Here is a 20,951-nt window from a genome sequence, read left to right on the forward strand (position 1 = left end):
ACCATTTCAAAATTAGCATAACCCAAAGGATAAGTTAATATGTTAATGTTAAATAGTGTAAATAGTAGTGGTGGAAGATGAACTCAGATTCAGTACCACACAGTAAAATGTAAATGTAAAAGTTAAAGTGTAAAGTTACAAATAAAAGTCCTTACTTAGGTAAAATTACAACATAACATAATATATATACTTACGTATATAAAAGGTAAAAGTACTCATACTGTCAAAAGTGGAGCTAATGTCAACTGCTTGATATACTGCCAGATGAATTAATCCATAATTATAAATCATAGTTTATTTATATTTTTTATTAATAATAAAAGAAATGTGGTGTAACATATTGACTACTGATTGAGTTATTAGTTATGACAAAAAGTTACCACTGACATTGGTCGTATTACTTTAGAGAAATGATAGTGGTAGTGTGTTAACTTTTCCACTGATTTAAACTCAAAAGCTTTTCCAACATTAAAGTATCTTTGGTAAAACTGTACAAAAGCATAACGTGTGGGAAAAAATATGAAAAGCAAGATAAAGGAGGTAGAGACTGCACAAAACTGTCCAGATTGTGAGCCCAAACTGTTCCTTATGCAAACAAGGCAATTTTAGAAAGACTTTAGGAGTTAAAACAATAAGTCGAGTTAATTGTGAAATACATTTATTAACTAATTACAGGATTTGCAGTTAAATTCACAGTACCTGGACAGAAACACAATGAAGGAAAATCCCCTTGAACCAAGCTGATAATCACATTAAAGGGTCATTTTCCAAATGAAGCCAACTTGCTTTAACGTGGAGAAACAAAAACAAACCAAACTTCTTTCTTTCTTCTCAGCTTCCTGCCTTCCCACCTTCCCTTCATGGTTTCCAAGGTGCTGCCTGGTTGGTCCTCTTCATCATCACCTTCTCCAGCTGCTCAGGAGCACTCAGGAGCCAGGCCTGGACGGTGCTCTCCTCCTGCATCACCCCAAGACTCTTCCAGGTCCGAGCCCGCAGTGAGGGAGGCCTTTTCCGCTGCGGGGCCTCCTCCGCTCCTGAGCTGCAGGACTCCACCGTCTCGGCCTGTCGGTGCCTCCTGGCCTTGGACACCTCTTGGAAGTGTCTGTAGCTCTTCTGCTTGATGGAGGACAGGAGCCTGGCCCTGCTGCTGCTGGCCTCGGCCTCTGTAGGCTTCTCCTCATCATCGCCAGAGTTCTTGTCTTTGGTATCCTGTGAGAAGGTCTTCTGCTGCCAAGTGATGAACTCTGACATGCGGTCCTTCAGGTGGGTGGATAAGTCTCGATGGGTCATGCTGACCTGGCCGCTGAGCTCCACCGTGCCCTCCTTCAGCTTCTCGTAGTGGCTCTGGATGTTGTTAAGCTCCGTCAGGAAGTCTGCAGTCATGAGCTCCTGGATGGCTGTGGCTCTCCCAAGGAAGTCTGCACACACAACCTCCTTCTTTGGCCTCTTCTGCTTTTGGAAGGTGAGAAAATGTGGCATGGCGGTGTAGTGTATGGCTCTGGCGGCATCAAGCTTTCGATAGATGTAAATCACATCCTGATGCCCCGAGTTTACAGAGTCCATGAGAAACTTCTTAACTTGAGCCCAGTCCCTCAGAGCGAGTCTGATGTTCAACGGTGGAACTGCAAGTTGTGTGTGGTAAAAAGCAAACATCAAATACAAGCCTCCTACACGAATCTGGTAGCTGTATGGGGGCAGGAAGTACTTCACGGCCGTAGCCAACGTTATCCTGCAGAATCTCTTCAGCTCACCCACACGGGCAATACCTAAAAAGACATCCGAGAGGCCCATCTCCCTCCAAATGGCTGAAAACTCCTCGTACCTGACTGAGTCAGTCTGCTGGAAACGAGCGAGCAGTTCCTCCACATCTTCTGTCAGGGGACCGTAGAAGAAGTCATGGTAATAACGCTGCATACGAGGCATCGTGTCTGCAGACAATCAACCTCAGGTAACAGCGAAACTCTCAAGCATGCTTGTCAGAAGTGGGGAGGAGCTCTGAAATCATTCAAGGCAGGTGAGGCACGTCAATGGTAAATTACCTGAGAACTACGCCCTCAAGTGGAGGGAGTCAATTATGGCGACTGGTCAAGCAAACTCATCAAAACAGCTGCACAATGGATCTCCTTGGAAAACATGATTAAAATACTGTCAACTTCCACAATCAGGGTTCAGTGGGTCACATACAGGTATTTTTAAGGCAATGTTTTTTTTGATCCCACTACATAGAAGAACAGATTAATTGATTTTATAAAAACATCAGACTATAGGATATGTTTTGTATGCTGGGGACACTAGACTGAAAATCAACCACTAATAAGTGTAAATAACTTGTAAATAAAGCCACGTCTACTGCGTCACAGGTTGTGTCCTAAGTTTGAGCATGAGCTTAATTTGAAGGGTTTGTAAAGGCTTAATATATCAGGTGTTCCACAACGGAAAAAAGTAATAATATCTGATTTTATATTGGGTTTCTAATTATTTTTTGTAACAACTCAGAAAAAATAAATTTGTACAATGTACAGGTTTTGGTAACATTTCTGACACCAGTTGGTCAGTGCTTTTATTCTGAAAGGCACATTCTTTAAAGATTTTCTTTTGTTTTGAATTGATGTGGAGATGTGCTTTTAATCTATATATGGACTATATCTATATCAGTGTAGTATGTGACCCCCAGGGGACTCCATGCTTCACGGAGGAATATTTCCCAATTCAGATAATATCAACATAACATGGCAAAATTTAAGGCGAAAACCTACCTTGGAAAAAGAAAGTGCACTAATCACCTTTTCTACCTTAATAAGTTAATTAAATTCAGTTAAATCCAAAACCAAATCTCAACTAATGTGAATGCAATCAATCTCTGCACGGATCCAAGTGCAATTCAAGAGTAGCTATTGAATTAATCTAAATGAAAATATTATAGGAAACACAGGGGTCACAGGTCACTGTGAAGAATTTTATTAAGACTTAACAAAAATGGGACACCTGTTTGGTCGCTTTCCTCATTTCCGAAACATGATAAACATGCATCTGACAAATTTAATTCAAGAATTAAAATGATTTTTGCTCGAATTTAGACCAACACAGGGACTGAAAAATAAATATCTCTTTAACATTGCATCTTTGTAGCTGATTGAAAGAAAAGGGACAATTTAAAAGGAACATGAAGCAAACAGCCAGAGTACGACGTATGACATCCTGATACTCAGACCCAAGAAATATTAAGGATGATTCTCCCAAAACTGAACTTCAAATCACTTTGCAAAAGCAGTTTATTTTACCCAAACTGCTGGAACTGATCTGTGGTTTTGCCAAAATGAAAATGTAAGGTCCCACAACATGGCCTTGATGACATGATTTTATGGATTTCATTTAAACCTCATTGAATAATCACATTTTAGTATAGATTACAGATGTGCACTTGGCATATAATGATAGAACAGCACAGCCAGGTAACAGTTCAGAACAAGGAGGTTTTCATTCTCCTGACCATTGGTGAAAAAAATATGTAGTGGCAACATCTGCAGTTTCCTTTAGTTCATTTTACTGTGATCTCAGAAGGTCAAAAGTGACAAAGTAAAAACAGAAACGCTTTAAAAAAACATCTGCTTTTGCAGAGCAACTTACAGCTGATTTCAGTAGAACTGTCCTTTAAATATTCTCTCTTCTGTACTTTAAAAAAACATTAAAACAAATTAATGACAAAGAAGAGCAAAGGGGAGCTTTTGGTTTTAAATGGCCAGAACAAAAAAGTGAAATTGACATAAAAAAGACAAAAGCTTATGGTTTCTTGGTGATGTCTCAGCCACTCAGTGTCTCCTGTGGCGCCCCTTCTGCCTCATGTGTTGCTTCCCTCCGACTACCAGCCTCCTTTTCCACCCTTCTTCTTCTTCTGTGGTGCCTTCTTGCGTGTGGCCCCCGAGGCTGCAGGTTTCTGCTGTCGAGGCGGGACCACATTGCTGGCGGGGGCTGTAGTTGAACCGGATGCAGACCCTGGTCTGGGGGAGGTAGGGGGGCTACTGGCTGTCTTACTGGCATCCCTAGAACAGAGGAAAGAGGCAAAGTCAAAAATCACTCTTAGGCAAAAATGTGTTCATTCTGGGATCATTCTGTATCTCAAGTTCACCGATAACCCTAATACAAGTTGAAATGTGACGGATGGCAAACAATGTGCCGTGTGCACTGCGAGGACTTTAAAAAGGAATAGTTTGAAATACTTTTAGTTTCTCGTTGAGAGTTGGATGAGACGGTTGATAACCCTCTCACATATGGTGCATACTGGTAGGTGTATTTTTGCACTAAGGCCAGGCTAGTCGCAGAAATCTTCTATGCAACTCAAACAGCATGTATTTGTGGGGGAAAAGCACTTGCACTTTCATTTTCCATTTTCAGTATTTCTTTGTGTTTTTTATCAAAGTCTAGTAAACTTTATAATGAAAGGTCATTTTGAAAGCTGATATTTTATATCATAACATCAAAATTAGCAGTCAGTTCACACTGCCTCCTTGTCACAGGTGTAGAACTGTTTCTGAGCATATGGATTTCTACTTTGGCTGAGACTCATTTTATTTTTGGCCTCAGTAACACACAAGCTTCTGCACAGCAGCTGGACACCTCCACTGAGGCTGCACTGGCAGGGACACAAAAGGACAATCTCAGGTGCTTTTCCTCCATTAGCGCAGTTGATCACTAGGTTTCAATTACAGGAAATTGCACACAGACTCCACTCGCAGGTGATGTGCGTATGGGATTGTGGAGTTTACTCACAGCTCGGCTGAAGCTCCTGCCGTCGCTCCCTGTGTGCCTTTTCCTATTTGCTCCTTCTTCTTCCCCTTCTTCTTGCCTCTGTAGTAGGAACGCTCCCTCATGGGCAGCCACCTCTCGATGTCGGGGGTCGCTTTGGGGTCGCAGTTCTTGGGCAGTTTGCCTAAAAAGAAGATGAGGAGGAATCACTGAAGGAGCTCAGCTCAGCATAATAAATGAGACTGATCTGTAGTCAGTAAGTATCTACATAATATATTATCTTAGAAGCATCAATAGGAAAGACTTGCTGCAGCACATTATATAACAATGCTAGGGGCTACCGTATCAGAGGAAATAGTGGTCACACTGATTAATGGCTTACCCTTCTTTTTCTTCCTCTTCTTTTTGATCTCGCCTTGGCTGTAAAGAAAAATCCAGACGCATTAGCATAGAGGAGATGAAAGTGTTGCCACCTACACTCATCCTTCCCACAAGCAACAATATTCTGGACACCATAGAGCCGATGTGGAAGACAGCGACGAGAGCTTACCCTTGTTCTTTGGGAAGATTTTCTCCTGTGACCTTAGCGGCTTTTTTCCTGACATAGGTCGCTCCGTGGGAGTTCTCCAGCTCATCCACGTCCACGTTGAAGGCCATCGTGTCTGCCGATGGTAGGTGTTTGCTGAGGCTGGAGAGGAACGCTAAGGACATGTTTCCCATTGGCATTTCAAATGTACCTTCTTTCAAAACATCATAAGGTCATCCAGGAGTCCTTGTCTTGCTCTTCTGATTATTGGCTTTTGCATTAGTATTATTGATGGATATACAATGTTTTACAAGAGTCTGTATGAAAATTTAAATTAATGATATATGTTCTAAGCTATTGACATCATACTAGGCAACCCTGGATTAGATTCTGGATCAACGTCTATGGTGTGGTCTTCTAGGGCTGTTTTCACAATAAAGCAACTAATCATTTTGTTTATAAAATGTCAAAAATAGTGGAATATTATCATTTTCCAAGGAGGATTCATTGTTTTACATGATCATTAATCCAAAACAACAAAGATTTTCATATATCATAGAGGCAGAAAACCCTCACATTTGAGAATTCAAAGTCAGACAATGTTTGACGTCTTGCTTGAAAAATGCCTGAAACGATGAATCGAGTACTAAAGCAGCTGCCAGTTACTAAAATGATAATATTAGATAGAGAGATAGACAGACAGACAGACAGACAGACAGACAGACAGACAGACAGACAGACAGATAGACAGACAGACTTTATTGATCCCAAGCTGGGCAATTTCAGTAGGTCAAAGGATACGATTTAGCTTTGTCCGTGTTCACCAGAGAATACGCCGAGATGAGTTGTGCCAGTGTGTGGATGTCCTTGGGGTTTTGCCTGTTTCAAGAAACATTAAGCTTAATTGTTGAAAAGAAAGAACTCCAACAATCTACAGTACACAATGCAGTACAAATGTCCACCACCTGATAAGCTAGGTTAAAGGTTGCACATACATTTCCAAATGTGCTGCATACATATGTAAATGAGTAACTGCTTTGCCTTCACAATGAGATCTCATTTTATAATTAGTGTTTTTCCTGCTCTATAAGCACCTTGTAATGTTGTTTACCAAGCTGTTTAAGAACTTGACATCATGCTGGCAAGATGACTGAACAGAAAAGCAGGAACAGCAGCTGCGAGATACCCTCTAAGGAGAACATTATGTGTTTCTCCCCCCCAAAACTCCACATATGTTTAATTTGAGAGCGTTTTGGAGGCTGGAACTCACTTCCACAGCTGCTCCAGATCACTAATGGCTTCTTTTTTCCGTCCGTACTTCAGTTTGAAATTGGCAGCTTCTCGTACAAGTGCCAAGTGTGCAACAGATCCGGGCTGCGGAGGAGGAAGATGAGGCTGATTACACCGTGGAAACAAACTCAGATATCACAAACTACAAAATGTGTTGGCTTGTCTTGTCAGATTTAAGTATTACCCACAGCCTTAACTACAGATGGTTATGTCAAGATTTGTCTTGTTTTTTATTTGACTCCATGGAAAAAAGTCAAAACTAAGACAAAGAACTCAATGCTGTAATGTTTCTGCATTGCACTTCCTGCAGCTCACCTGTCCATCAAACACAGTGGGAGTGTAATGTTCCCTGAATGTTCTCTTGGTACATTTGAACTCTCTATAGGTGGCTGTTTATGTTAGCAACCCAGTTCTCTTTCTGTTTATTTAAACCACAATTCAAACATAAAATGCATCACCAAAAAACAGCTACCAAAGCGGATAGAACAGCAATCAGTAAAAAGTGTCATTGATTGGACACAGGAAGAATTCCTATTGTGTTATATCTCAACTTCTTATCGAAACCAAACATCGGACACAAACCTGTTCAGACTGGTAGTGTTCAATAGCTTGTTTGAAAACGTCAATAGCGCTGTCAATGTCTTCTTCGTGGGAGTACATCGTTACCAGAGCGGAAATCTGAGGAGTCAATCACACATTTTAGATCAATGGTAGGTGACTGAAGCTAAATCAGAGAGTTTACACAGTTACTATTGTTTTCATTTCACACGTACCATCCCTGATTTGTGCTTGAACTCTTCAATTGACCGTAGGACATCACAAGCTTTTGTTACGTGACCTGAAGACAAAAAAAAACAAAATCAAAGTGAAGTAACGGATAAAAGAGTCTGTCTGAACACATCAAACCATAACCAATGTAAAAACAAGCCAGTACCTTGTACTAAATAGAGTTGTGCCATTGTCAGTTTGATGCCAGATGCACTCTCTGGATGTTGCTCTGAGAATTGCTGGAAAACAAAAGAATGGTCCATTACTGAGTGCATACAAAACAGTAACTCTTCACTCAACAACAATTAGGAGTCCTGCAGCTATTGATGCATGGAGCCATAAAGAAAGAAAAAAATTAAGGATCATTCCAACTTGACTACTCTTCTTTTTATTTTTTAAAGAGCTACAGACAGAGGGCACGGCAGTAAAATTAGCTTACATTCTTGAGTAAATGACTCACAGCCACAGCACTGATGTGTGTAATGAGCCTGTAACTGTAAAGCCATTTGCTGGGTCTTTTAAAGTGTCTTATCAATGCTATACATAAATATTCTTTTAGTATGGTAATGTGGGAATGAAACATTTGTTTTTAGGATGGGAATCGGGCTGAAAACAACCAGCAGTGTTGGTGCTTTCTACCTGAAGTAGCTCTATGGCCCGGCTGTGCTGCTTCTCTCTGCACAGCTGAGCAACCTGGATGAGGACCGGCCGTGGGTGACTCGGATTCTGAGACTGAAGACTGGATGACAGTTTCCTGCACTGGTCAGCCTGTTGATGGCAAACAGCAACGCAGCAACAAATCGTGATCAGTGATGAAATGGAAAATGACTGCACCCTCTTCAACATAGCAGCTTTTTAGCTACACCTGTACCTGGTTAGTGTACATGGCCAGGAGGGCTTTGTTGAGGTCAATGGCCTGCAGCTGCTTCCTCGCTAGCTTGTATTCAACACCTTCAGCGTTTGTCAGCTTCACCTTTTTCTTTGAGTCGAACACGTTTTGGTCCTGTGAAAACAGACCGAGCTTTAGTGCACACATATGACCAAGTTACTTTCTGATTTCATATCTGCGTGTGGATGTTAACGGATCTTCGGCAGTGTTTTTATATTCAGTAAGTTGGACGTCGTGGTGCTCAGGTTACCATGAGATCACAATGATTATTACTTTTATGATGAAATATCTAACCTGGCCATACACCCACCTTGTTTATTGTAATGATATTGTTGGCAGTCACAGCAAGCAGCCCCACATCTGATGGCCTGCAATGAAGAGCATACTGTTGACACATACTGTAATGTAATTGTTCATGGCCTCTGGAATGTCTGTTAAACTGTTTTAAGTACTATCACAACAACAATTCAACATGTGCTACATTCTCTTCATCTGCTTTTGGGATTAAATTAAATGTGATGAACCCTGCACTCACTTGAGCTTGATGACCTGGTTGTAGAGCTGCAGCGCCTCGTCTGTCCGACCTTGTAACTGCATTACGTAAGCCATCTGAGAATGGATGACAGCCAGCTCCGAGTCAATGTCCTCCTCAGTCACATCCTGAAAGGGACAAACCAGCAATCACAGTGATTATCCATTACAATACATTTCTAAATCCCAATCTTTGTCTAGACTATTTCTACGTTTTGGTAGCTGTTTATACAATGTAACCAATTATTATTCTGTGCATTGTCAGAGTTCATACTTTACTTCATTATTTCACGATCTTGCTAAATCAATTCACAAAAATAGTTCCACAAAGTATCACATCATTATCTCTAAAGTATCTGTACCACTGTCTTATCGATGCAAAGTAAAACGGTAAATTTCCTTGAAAATGGATCATGCTTGATTAAATGTTTTATAAAAACAAAGCAACACTCACAGAATCATCTGCCAACGAGACTCTGCACAGCTCTGTGAAAGAAAACAATCAGGTAATGTGAAATTGAGAATAGATCAAATGGTAACTCAACAGAAGGTGGAACCGAGCGGGACTGACCCTCTGCTTGTTGTAGTTTATTGTAGGCATCTGTAAGCTGTCCTTGGCCAATCAGAGCGCAGGCAGCATTGTAACACAGCTCATACGTAGACTCTGGAAGACCTAGATCCTCCTGCAGAAACAAATACATCATCATCTTAAAAACCTTTTCATACAATGAATGCAGAGTCATTTGCCTGGTGACACCAGGATATTATGAAAATATCCAGTCTGCACTCCTCTTCTCTGGTATTCACACTCATTTAAAACATATGAAGTAGCAGCTTATTATGTACATTATATTAATTGGTTTACTTTATTTTGTTTCGCTCAGCCATCAAGAGGAACTGCCAGACTAACTACAGTGCACAACAAAGGCCCAAATATGTTAATACTGTAGAGGAGTGTTTACCAATGGAGCATCCTCCCACTGACTCATAGAAGCCACCACAGCAGCCAGGTTGGTCTTCCTCTCCTCCTCATACTCATCCTGGGAGTTCCTGATCAGATCTGTGTAGACGGACTTGCAGTCATCATAGCGCTCCAGTCTGTACAACTGGACAATGAAAAGATAGTTCAAGATTGAGTAGACAGATACGGACATACAGAAAAAAAAACTGGTAAACTGGTACACCCTTAACATAAATTGATGATAATTCATTCATTCCCAGTCAACTGTGGACAACTATATAATAATAGTTGACAGCAGTAGTCATATGTTGGATTTCAATGGAGTGTTTCAGTGTCCCAACACTGTCCAAATGGTGTTTCACAGGTTCATGTATTTTATGGAACTTTGTCACATGTTGAGATTAGATCTGAAGGTAATTCATAAGAATATTCAGCAGCTTTGAGACAAAAGTACACAGCAGTTTAAGAGCTCATATCCCACATCTTGTGGATAAATTGTGTTCTTTTACACGATGCTCCACATCAATGAGGAGGTGGGAAGTACACAGTCTCTAGATCAAAAGCATGCAGCAATACTAGAATCTTCTGAATGGTCAAACAGCCTTACCACTTGACCGTAGAGCTCCTTCAGCTTGTCTGTTTGCTCAGGGGCAGCCTCAATGGTCTTCAGGGCACTTTCTACTCTGTTCAGCCGGTACTCGCAGTACGCCTTCTCAAACACAACATCACTGAGAAAGAGGAAAAAGAAAAATGATTTAACATGCAGAGACAGTGCCAGACTGCAAGATATGAATAAAGTTGTTTGTTATATGTGTAAAGCATGAAGTAAAACTAACTTTTGATAGCAGCACTGAACAAATGGCAAGGTTTAATATTACATAAACAATTAATGTTTTTTCAGTTTCATATCAGAATCAAACAGTAACTTTTCAGCTGATTTGAGGTTTGCAAATACACTATTTTGTTATTATGAACAAAATTCTAGCCATTTTTACTTTGTTTACGTTTGTATGTGTACTTGCACGCTATCTGCCTGTACCTAAATTACAACATGCTTCCTATTGTTTCACTCTTTAAAGCACTTTGGATTTATTTTATAAGACTTTGTTCTACAACTAAACAAATCATCAAAAAGATAATCAATCGATCAGTTAGTCTGTTAAATGGTCGAAAGAAAAACATATATTTAGTGTCGGCCCAACAGTCCAAAACCCAAAGATATTCCAATCACAGTGACTTAAAAACAGAAATCAATCAAAACAAAACAAACAATTATCCACATTTGTAACTCAACAAGTGTAAAAGTTAAAAACAAGGCAATAAGCACACAGTTAGTCGCTTACCTGCCGAGCAGCTTTGAGTGAGTGTTCATGACATTCAGCGCCTCTTTGAAGGTGCCATTCTGAATAAGGCAAACTATTTTACAATGAAGGGCCGTCACATCATCTCTGTTTTCGTGCAAAACTGCGACAGAAAAAGGAGAAAAAACACACCGCACCGACATCATAAGTAATGCAGATGAAAGAAAGGGACACTGCTGACTGAGGGGTTTAATAATGGAAGAATCACCAGTCATTAAACGGTGAGCTGACTGAGAGCTGGTTAGCGGACAACCATGATCAGTTAGCTGGAGGGCTAGGGACACGTCACTAATCAGCAACGGGCGGCGTATTTCTGGGGCAAATTATTATGTTATAACTTCACATAAAACCTACATAAATCACCTGGCGTTGTAGCAATATCACGCAGGTATACGGCTACGGGCAGATATTTGGTATACAGAGCTTACTCGGTGTTTGAGGGAGCGGACAAGTAGCTGTCTAACTGCCGTTAGCCTAGCCTCATGCTAACAGCTGGCCATGCCCTAGCTTAGCCACTGAACTCTGCTAACTGGAGCTAGAAGAAATAGTCCGTCTGTCCGCTGTCTGTCTGCTGTCTGTCTGCTGTCTGTCCGCAGCTCCGGTTCCATTTGAGAGTAACAAAGACAGCCATTAATTCCTACTTTTAGTCAGAGCTTTCAGGGCTCTTGTGTAGTCTCCATTCTGCCCGCAGCGGTTCACTTCAGTCCACAGCGAAGCCACAGAGACCCCTCCGCTCGCCATCTTCACTGAACGGGCTCTCACTCAGCGCCGGAAGCAGAAGCTGTACACATCCGGGGTAACAATAGTCGTATTTATTATTTTATAAATACAATTAAAATACAGCGCCACAATCAACCATAAACTACGACGTTGTTTGGGTGATAAATAAAAGTTGATATTTAGAAGATTTACGCTAGCTTTATGATTTCTCACTTAGACGAGAGGAAGGCGTATGATGCGTTCACAGCCGAGGAGCAGCCGTGCGCACTAATGTCTGAGTTCATACAGAAAGTTAAAGTCTTTGAGATCATTTTTTAAATGGTTGAGTGATCTTTACCTTTAGATGACAGGTGACAGTGATATCATATACTTTACTATTTTGCGGAGGGAAATGTTGTATATATTACTCAATTAAATTACAATCACAATGACAAAACACATCATTGGTTAATAAAATATGATAGTTTAAAATAAAATTAACTACAGTATATGAAGTCATTAAAGTTGGCTCTATCTACAAATGACAATGCCTATGACACATTTATACATACATATTGATCAACTAATAATGATTAATTACACTGTGAGAACCCTTACTTTATATTTGACACAGTTGCTGATAATACTTCTCCACAAGGGAGTTTTGTGTTTTTGCGTGACGAGGTCCTAACTGCGATATTTCCTGGAGCCCGTGAAGGCAGCAGTACAGGCAGCGTTGTGGGTTCGGTCGGACTCGACAGCAGAGGAGGGGGCACTGTTGTCATTCGTCAGGGCTGTGTGTGTGTCGAGCTTTTGTCCAGGAGAAATGGCTGGGATTAAAGGTAAGACATTTCCACTTTTCATTCAGTTTATAAATTCCTTTAATTCTGGCTCGGTTTGTATAATTCTGTCAGAATATCCTGAAGACAGAGGAATGCGTTTGCCATGTCCAGCTAGCTAACGGTAACGTGAAGAAGTAGTTAGCCGCAGGGCCAATACAGTCGTTAGCATTAGCTCAATAGCCTGCATTCATTGGGCTACAAGCGAGCGCTGTCCAGTCAACACAATTAAATGCATATTGACTTAAGTGAGTTGGCACTCTGCAGCCCTGTAACGCTGCATTGTGATGTCCTATTTAATGTCATTCTCTTTTGGTAACGTTACTAACCTAGTGGTTACCGTTATAATGCTAACGCTAGCTGCACCTGACTTCAGTGATTACACAGCCGCTGACTGAGATGCTGTGCTTCCTGGATTAACTGTTAATTGCTGCTAACAAGCAACCACACTGACTGCATTGCTATCAGGGTTTAACATGATCCCCGAATTGCATGGCTTGGATAGCTAATGTAGCTGTTACACGTGAAATCAGCTGATTCATCACATGATAGCTACAGTAGCCAGGGGCCCTGCTGCTGCCACAATGTGATTCCTCTGGGTCTCGGGATACACAAGCACGGATTCAGAAAGAAGCTGTGTGACATTGTCCATGCTGATCTCCTCCCCTCTGTCTCTTGTAGCTCTCATCAGTCTGTCCTTTGGAGGGGCCATTGGCCTCATGTTCCTCATGCTTGGATGTGCCCTCCCTGTGTACGAGTAAGTACCACCATCACACACACCATGTAAGGCTGTTCAAGTGTGTGTGTGTGTGTGTGTGTGTGTGTGTGTGTGTGTGTGTGTGTGAGGGCGCTGTTCACGCATGGCACTCAGATGCACATTGGGTGATCCCATCAGAGGTTTTCAGCTTTAAATACAGGTGTGAATGCATGGCTGGATTAACCTGCTTGGGGGCTCTGGAGCATAAGTGAGCTGCTGGGTCTCTAATACTGACCTGCCACTGTATATAAGACAAAGACCTTTTTCCACCTTAACGAACAATCAAGTCAAGTTCTATTTTGACACCTTGTTCATCTGTTTCTGTGACTTTTGTTTAGTATTTCTAATATGGAATATAACATTACCAGCTTTACTGTGCGGTACTTTCAGAGACACAGAAGCTGCAGCAGCATTTGTTATGAGCACTTCACTTAACATTTTCCAGCTGGGTAACAAAATATGGTGATTTAAGGGTTTTTATGTATGTAAATCAACTTACAACAACATGTACAGCTGTTATGCCTCACCCACGATGATCATTATTTTTCTGTTGCAATTTTTCATGGATTTGGTTAGGCAGGTAGTTAGCGATGTAAGAAGAAGATCCCCATTCTTAATCCAGCAAACAAAGCTCTGATTGGTTGATTCTTTCTCAACTTGGCTGAAACACCAGACCTATTTGAATCACTGAACTAATCTGAGATGTGGGTGGTTATTCAAAGGTTTTGAAGCAGGCTACCAAGTAAGTAAAATGTCAGCTGAAATAATGAAGGTTTTAACACAAGATTTTGACACCCTGCAGTACCTCAGGTTTTAGTAATAAAGCTGGACCCACCTTGAAGCCACGTACAGTGTCAGTGGATATTGTACTTTATTGGAGCATTTTAAGAACAAATTTACCACAGACCAGTTGTACAGTAAAGCTTGGGTTTTTGGAGGCCACTGGATGGTTACCTGCTTTGCACAGTTGGTAATTCAGCCTTGCATGAGCAAGGATGTACCAAGCTTCAGCTCAGAGGTGGACTTCAAATAGATGTCTGTGACTGTGTCAAAAGAGAGCCTGGTCAACTTGCAGTGTATTGTTAGCACACCAAACCTCTCCACTATAGTAGGATAGAGTTGATTTGCCTATTCAAAACAAGTCTGACAAGGTCTTTATACTGCCTGCATGAGATACCTCGAGCCACAGCCCCAAAATCAGGCTCTTGTGATCTAATCTCATTTCTGTTTCAGCCGTTATCATTATACTAAACGGCAGCCTCAGTCCAGCAGACCGTAGGGGAAGAAGTCTGAAAAATTTCTGAAAATCAATTAGTGACTGATATAATCAGCCAGCCTATCATAGATAAAGCAGTATCTGTGAGCCAGTGAGTGACAAGAAATTGCAGTGCGGAAATACCAAAGAAATTCATTAACATTCATAATACAGGCTTCATAATACAGGCCACCACTCTGTAATAATCAAATGTAATGGATCTTTATCAAAAATGTTTGTGTTAATGTTAAAAACAAATATTTGTGGATATATCATCAGATTTCTATTGATATTAATGGGCTGTAGATCCCCTGATTAAAACACACCTGTGAAGTTAGATAATGTGCTGAACACCGTTTGGTTCTTCATCCCTCAATTCACCTGACTGCATCCTTTATCATCACAGCGTGTGGGTATTTATCTCTCCTTCTCTCCCTCTCTCTGCAGCAAATACTGGCCTTTGTTCCTCCTTTTCTTCTACATCCTCTCCCCCATCCCTTACTGCATCTCGCGGAGGGTGGTCGACGACACAGACTCGGCCAGCAACGCCTGCAAAGAGCTGGCCATCTTCCTCACGACGGGCATCGTCATTTCAGCCTTCGGCCTGCCCATCGTCTTCGCAAGAGCTGAAGTAGTAAGTTGCAGAATCTTCTCAGTGCTGTTTCAAGTAATGTCAAAAAGAACGTGCATACAGATTTGTAGTAACTCCAAAACAGTAAATCTAGAATCAAAAGGAGACAACTTTGTGCTACATATCTATTCTACTTCATAATAAATGCAAAATTGAACATCTAACTTCCTGGAAAACTGATCATAGAAGTAGAGTAGAATTTACAACAACAACATTAATACCACCGCACGTTCTGAAACAATCCACCTTATCTTCAACAAACCTTTCGTAAGAGGAAGTATTTCACTTTCTGTGTTACTTGACACCCACATTCATCCGTCTCTCCTCATACTGTGTCTCAATCAAACATCCAGTTTTTACAAGAGCTTTACTTACAAAACCAAGACAACACACCCAAAAACACCAGATATGAATTAATCCACAGCTTAAAATATTCCCCAACAAATGCACAATTGACTACTGTTACAATAGTATTTGCCAAAATCAACAGCGACCAGCTGTTGTACAAGTGTTTAAAAATTCAACCATTTATTTGTGACCCATTTTTTAAGTATTTATGTCTTCAGAAGGAACCAATGGATTTGGGCCTGGAAGCCATAGATAGGGTAGGAAAGTCAGTAACTAAAAGACTATCAGTATTTCTGCTCGCAAAGCTTATCAGTGCCTCCCTAACAGGTTTGGGTTTTGCTCCAGCAGCAGACTGATTTGTACGGAGCGAGGAAATATGCAAATTAGATAAGCAAGAACATCCAGAGTACAAAGTCAAACAAAAACTAGCGAGGCAACTGGTAAAAATGAGTTTAAAAAAGATGTTTGTCTGCAGAGGATCTGACAGACGATCAGCATTTAGCTGCTGGCTGCTGTTAATGTCCCTTCCTGCTGTGTGTCCTGAACACACAACTGTAGGGCCGCGTGTAGAAATCATTCTGTGAACTGTTGCTGTTGACACCCACTTGATTTTGGCCTAAATAAGTGCTGCAGCCTGGCAGCACCCAGCAGCATTTGTTAACCTGAATTATTAATGCGTTGCTTTACAGATCGCCTGGGGGGCGTGTGCGCTCGTGCTAACGGGTAACGTAGTCATCTTCGCGACCATTATGGGCTTCTTCCTGGTCTTCGGATCCAACGACGACTTCAGTTGGCAGCAGTGGTAAAACAGCAGAGGGAGGGGGACCTTAGTCGGAACTGTTTTTATTAGCGTTACAATTATTATTATTATGGTATTACTGTTTGGTTCTTGTTGTTGTTATTTATATGATGACCGCCCATCCATAGACTCACACCAAACCAGTGCAATACTTTCTCTTTCTTTCTTTTTTTTTTTTTACCGCCTGCATCATATTGAACTGACACAAGTGGGATGGAAAAAACTGACTTTGAGTTGGATTTGTTCTCATTTTAGTTACGCTGTCTGACTTCTGTGTTTGTGAGTTTCCTCCATTTGTGTGTCAGCTTTCATTTTGAGCGTTCTGAACTGATAAGCGCCGGGGAACAACTGCTTGTTTTATATGTGAAAATATGTGAAAAGGAATCCAATTGAATGTTGAACAAGACTTAATCTGACCAAAAGCGCAGGGTGATACCTCAGGCTCCTTTCTCCATTTAGTAAACACTCTTGAGAAGCTCTGGAAGAAGCTCTCTCTATACTCAGAGCTCAGATGGGTGTGCATTTCCAGTCTAAGTGCTGAGTTGAGTGAAAATCAGCAGAAACCTGATGGAAAATCTGCACAGTACCAGCTCAGATTTCACCACTCATGATGAGCAAAAAGCTCTATTTCCATTTGCCACGGCTTTTATTGATTGAAACTGTGTCTATTTTTTATTGTCGATGAAATGTGAAAATTCAGCTTGATGCAATGCAGATTTTTCACCATCTTTCTGCTAATGTAATGCCACCAACACTAAGCTGTGACAGTGTGTGTTTGTGAAAGAAATGGGCTGTTACTGCCACCAACCCTTCTCATCTTTCAGACCCTGTTACATGTGTAAATGTGATTTAAATCAGTTATCTTTCCGGCAGCATGTTCTTTCTTTCTGTTTTTAGACCATGTTGGAAATAAATGTTATCCTTTTTTTTTCTGTCTGCAACCCATAAAAACATGTCATCACACAAAACAAGGAGACGATGTTCAGGAGCAGCAGAATGCGAGGGTTTGTTAAACACCCTTGCCATCACAGCTGAGATCAAATTAAACTGACTTGGTGAATTCCCAGGTGCCAACTGGATGCAGGCTGCATATTCCCTATGTTAATTTGCACATGATAGCTCTTACCTCACTCTAAGTATGGGTAAGCCTCGCCTTGTCAGGTCAAGAAAGCATGAAAAGCCTATATTAGCTGCCAGCTAGCGTAGGATTAGCTTGAGGACAGCAGTCCTGTTGGAAACTCAGCCAAGCTAAGAACTGGGCTACTTATAATCAAGGCCCGGTCAGTCACTAACAGCCCTTAAGCTTTTAAACGTGACTCCTTCAAAATAAAAGAATCCTGCATCGTCTGTGCTCAGTGTTAATGTTGTATTTCTCTGTAGAAGCACATTGGGTCGCACCAGCATTTTCATAATAAAAACACACTTATGATTTGTTTGGAAGTGCTTCTATGTTCTCCTTCCTGTGAGAAGGAAATTTGTACACCGGTTTGTGTAATCTGTTGGCAGCTTTGGGATCAGCACAGCCTGCAGTCAGTCAGGTGGAGCTCTCCTGTTTGCTGTTTAACTGCATTAGCTGTGGCTAAACAAGGAACTGAGCATCTGCTGCCTCGTCGAAGCACTGGTTTGTTGAAACGGAGGGTTGAGTGTCAAACATTTCCTCTTTAGATGTTGATTTTGTTTTATTGTTTGATGGCTCAGTTTGAATATGTGCTCTCTGGAAGATGAAAAATGTGAGTTTTAATGAGACTGAACTATCATAATTTGTTTTATTTGTGTGTCATAATCTCAAGACTGAAAGATTTTCAGTTTTTGTGTGTTGTAGGCCCAAAAGATTATTACATTACATTAACCATGGATTTCCATGCACAGCAGATTTCCAGTGAAAGTTTTTAACACTCACTGTATATTCTTTCCCATGGTATAACTTGCATTTAAGGTATAGTTCAGCATGTTGGGAAATATGTTCTTTTTTTAAGAGTTACATGAGGAGATCGATTATAACTCTCGTCTGTGTGTTAATGGAGCTAGAGCCTAGATGTGATTAGCCTAGCATTTAACGCACAGACTGGAAGCAAGGGGGAGACAGCTAGCCTGTAAAAAATATTCATTATTTAAGACGTTGTATCTTGTTTGTTTAACCCCTCCATAAACAAATGGTTGGTTTTAGAGGGATTTATGTTCTTTAACTATAAACTGTTGGATCAACTTGTTTGTAAAGAAATAGCACAGAACTCAAAAAAACACATTTGTCATTTTAATTTTTTTGTTTGTGTGTGTATTAAACAAACGAGATACAACGTGTTAATCAGTAACCGTTTAACCCCCAGCTTCCAGGGCTATGCTAAGCTAATCACCTCCCGGTCCTGGCATCACACTTGAAGCACAGACATGAATATCTGTCATCTCATCTATCACTTGGGAAGAAAGCAAATGAATATTTATCATAATGTCACACTGAGTGAACTGTAACAACTGATCATTCTGCTGCAGTACAGAACATTACCTGTTCTTACAGTATATCCTACATAAAAGAAAAACTCAAGCATTGGAAATCTGCCTCAGGAACCTGTGTCTAGAAAATAGTGTTTTTAAAAGTGAAATCTGGGTTTTAGCACTACACATTGGCATTAACACTTCACTCTCAGCTCTAATATTTGTGAACCTTCTTGTCTGTTACGTGACTCTTCCAGAGATCACAGCCTCAGTGCAAGCAGTGATTGTATTAAAAGAAACCATAACAATGGTAACTTTTTAGTTTCACTTCAAAATGTATTTAACCAAGTTACTGAATATAGAGAACTACTGACATGATTTGTACATATTATAATTCTGTAACACCACTTTGAATCTAATAGAAGATGCTCTAGCACAGTGGTGGTGGTCTGTAAGCCGGTCTGTGGTTGGACAAGCAGGGTAACTCCATGTTTTGTTCCTGAGACGTGACTATACGACACTGTATGCATTTTAAGCTCGATTTGTCAAATGTTCTTTGTTAACTCCCCCGATGTTACAGAATCTGGTGTGTAGACGGGTTTCTTTGTGTTTCTGTTCTAAGAGAGATGTTACACTTTGTTTCTCACAGATTTGGGAGGATTATGTATTTATTTATTTTATGGGACGCTTCGTGTCATGTCCAACGCCATTTTCTATCTCCAACTTTTGTGTTCAAGAGGCAGAAGTCAGCATGGTGGTTTTCTTTTTTTTAATAAACGCCATTTTTGAACATCCTCTCCATTGAATGACTACACATGCATATGCCTTGCTGGCAAGACTGGATCAGATAGGCAATATAGGCTCAGTCGTTTTACTTCACAGGAAATAAGCTGAACTGATATTATCTGCATGGCCTGGTTAGTTTGTGCTGTTGTTGAGCAGCACTCAGGGCTCGCAGGAGAATCAGCTCATTACTAGACAAAACAACAGTCAAAACATCTCATGTTAGATCGAAGGAGGGTCTTTAAAGCATATACAGTGATGGGTTTTAATCATCTTAAGTCTTTTGTGTTTATTAATGGGTCTATTACTGATAATACCCCCAACTGAAGGCCGCTGTATAAATAGTGATCACAATATAATAAACACACCTCTGTATGATATAAAATAAGCCCTCATCAGAGAAATTATGGCCTTATATCTGTATTGTATTGTATGTATTTTTGCACACTTTAGTTATTTATCTAATTTAAAATTCATTAAATTTACATTTCTGCCATCAGTCTGCACACAAGAACCCATTCAGACCAGTTTCTATGGCAGCGTAAACTGAGGTCATCCTGTTTGCTGTATTATCCTTCAGATATCTGTTCTAATAAGTCTGTTCTTTGGGTTACTGGGTGTAGATTGACGACGAGAAATGTAATTTTGCAGGTATTTTAAATGTAAATGTACTAAATAATGAAAATTGCAAAAACTAAAGAAGTCTGAATCTTTTACAAAGCCACTGTAAGTGTGATAGAAGCAACTTATCAGTTCAATATAATAACGGACTGATGTTTAAAACAATAAAGAAAAACATCATCTGATTTGTTTTAGAAAGCTAACCAGGCCACAACAGGCCCCTGGATGCATACTGTAGTTATTAATAGTCAATATTTATTTAGCACGTTTAAGTGTCTGTTTTATTTTACCCCAAAGAAATCCCCTCGAATTAGCTTTTTACCCCTGAAGGTTATTCTTGTAATGTTGGAAAAGAACTTAAAACAATGTTGATATCATTATGGGAGACCAACATCCTGACACATTACTGCTTTTATACAGCACACATTCAAAAACTAAAATGAATGAATTCATTAAACATATACACATATACAAAGTAAGAAACACAGGTTTTTTGGGGTGCCCGGTTAGCTCAGTCGGTAGAGCTGGCGACCAATATATGGAGTTGCTGCAGCGGCCCGGGTTCAAATCCAACCTGCGGCTCTTTGCTGCGTGTCATCCTCTCTCTCTCTCTCCACCCACCTTTCCTGTCTCTCTACAGCTGTCTCTATAAAAATAAGGCCAAAAAAAGAACTTAAAAAGTAGATTGAGAGGAGGAGCTGTGCTTTGTCTCCCTCT

At 40.6% G+C, this 20,951-nt stretch overlaps 3 protein-coding genes and 1 long non-coding RNA gene across 4 annotated transcripts; 2 read left to right on the top strand and 2 right to left on the bottom strand.

Moving 5' to 3' along the window:
• Positions 1–641: 641 nt before the first annotated feature.
• LOC127374968 (snRNA-activating protein complex subunit 1-like) lies at positions 642–2,806 on the bottom strand. The gene has a single exon (XM_051420714.1). It carries the CDS (start codon positions 1,921–1,923, stop codon positions 859–861), a length of 1,065 nt encoding a protein of 354 aa, XP_051276674.1. The 5' UTR covers positions 1,924–2,806; the 3' UTR covers positions 642–858.
• Positions 2,807–2,942: 136 nt separating this feature from the next.
• Positions 2,943–11,850, bottom strand: srp72 (signal recognition particle 72). Its single transcript, XM_051420709.1, has 19 exons — positions 11,711–11,850; positions 11,052–11,172; positions 10,316–10,436; positions 9,710–9,853; positions 9,319–9,430; positions 9,202–9,233; positions 8,752–8,876; positions 8,527–8,584; positions 8,199–8,330; positions 7,967–8,095; positions 7,494–7,566; positions 7,333–7,397; positions 7,142–7,237; positions 6,540–6,643; positions 6,071–6,148; positions 5,294–5,431; positions 5,126–5,163; positions 4,768–4,927; positions 2,943–4,040 (listed from the first exon to the last, which is right to left on the bottom strand). The coding sequence occupies exons 1-19, from the start codon at positions 11,808–11,810 to the stop codon at positions 3,860–3,862; spliced, it is 2,007 nt and encodes a 668-aa protein (XP_051276669.1). The 5' UTR covers positions 11,811–11,850; the 3' UTR covers positions 2,943–3,859.
• Positions 4,856–5,733, top strand: LOC127374975 (uncharacterized). Its single transcript, XR_007887301.1, has 2 exons — positions 4,856–4,999; positions 5,172–5,733. It is a non-coding gene; the product is annotated as an uncharacterized LOC127374975 (long non-coding RNA).
• A 611-nt stretch (positions 11,851–12,461) lies between the features above and the next one.
• On the top strand, positions 12,462–19,620 carry leprotl1 (leptin receptor overlapping transcript like 1). The gene is made up of 4 exons (XM_051420718.1): positions 12,462–12,610; positions 13,289–13,364; positions 15,067–15,253; positions 16,288–19,620. The coding sequence occupies exons 1-4, from the start codon at positions 12,595–12,597 to the stop codon at positions 16,402–16,404; spliced, it is 396 nt and encodes a 131-aa protein (XP_051276678.1). The 5' UTR covers positions 12,462–12,594; the 3' UTR covers positions 16,405–19,620.
• The last annotated feature ends 1,331 nt before the right edge of the window (positions 19,621–20,951 follow it).

This window comes from Dicentrarchus labrax, unplaced genomic scaffold (assembly GCF_905237075.1).
Source record: "Dicentrarchus labrax unplaced genomic scaffold, dlabrax2021, whole genome shotgun sequence".
Classification (NCBI taxonomy): domain Eukaryota; kingdom Metazoa; phylum Chordata; class Actinopteri; family Moronidae; genus Dicentrarchus; species Dicentrarchus labrax.

Coding starts and splice junctions, on each gene's coding strand:
- LOC127374968 (XM_051420714.1), bottom strand. CDS start 1,923: ATGCCTCGTATGCAGCGTTATTACCATGACTTCTTCTACGGTCCCCTG.
- srp72 (XM_051420709.1), bottom strand. CDS start 11,810: ATGGCGAGCGGAGGGGTCTCTGTGGCTTCGCTGTGGACTGAAGTGAAC. Junction 7,567..7,966: donor GGGCCATAGAGCTACTTCAG/GTAGAAAGCACC, acceptor TTTGTTTTCCAG/CAATTCTCAGAGCAACATCC. Junction 5,432..6,070: donor AACACGGACAAAGCTAAATC/GTATCCTTTGAC, acceptor GTTCCTCTCCAG/CCTCAGCAAACACCTACCAT.
- leprotl1 (XM_051420718.1), top strand. Junction 13,365..15,066: donor TGTGCCCTCCCTGTGTACGA/GTAAGTACCACC, acceptor CTCTCTCTGCAG/CAAATACTGGCCTTTGTTCC. Junction 15,254..16,287: donor TCTTCGCAAGAGCTGAAGTA/GTAAGTTGCAGA, acceptor GTTGCTTTACAG/ATCGCCTGGGGGGCGTGTGC.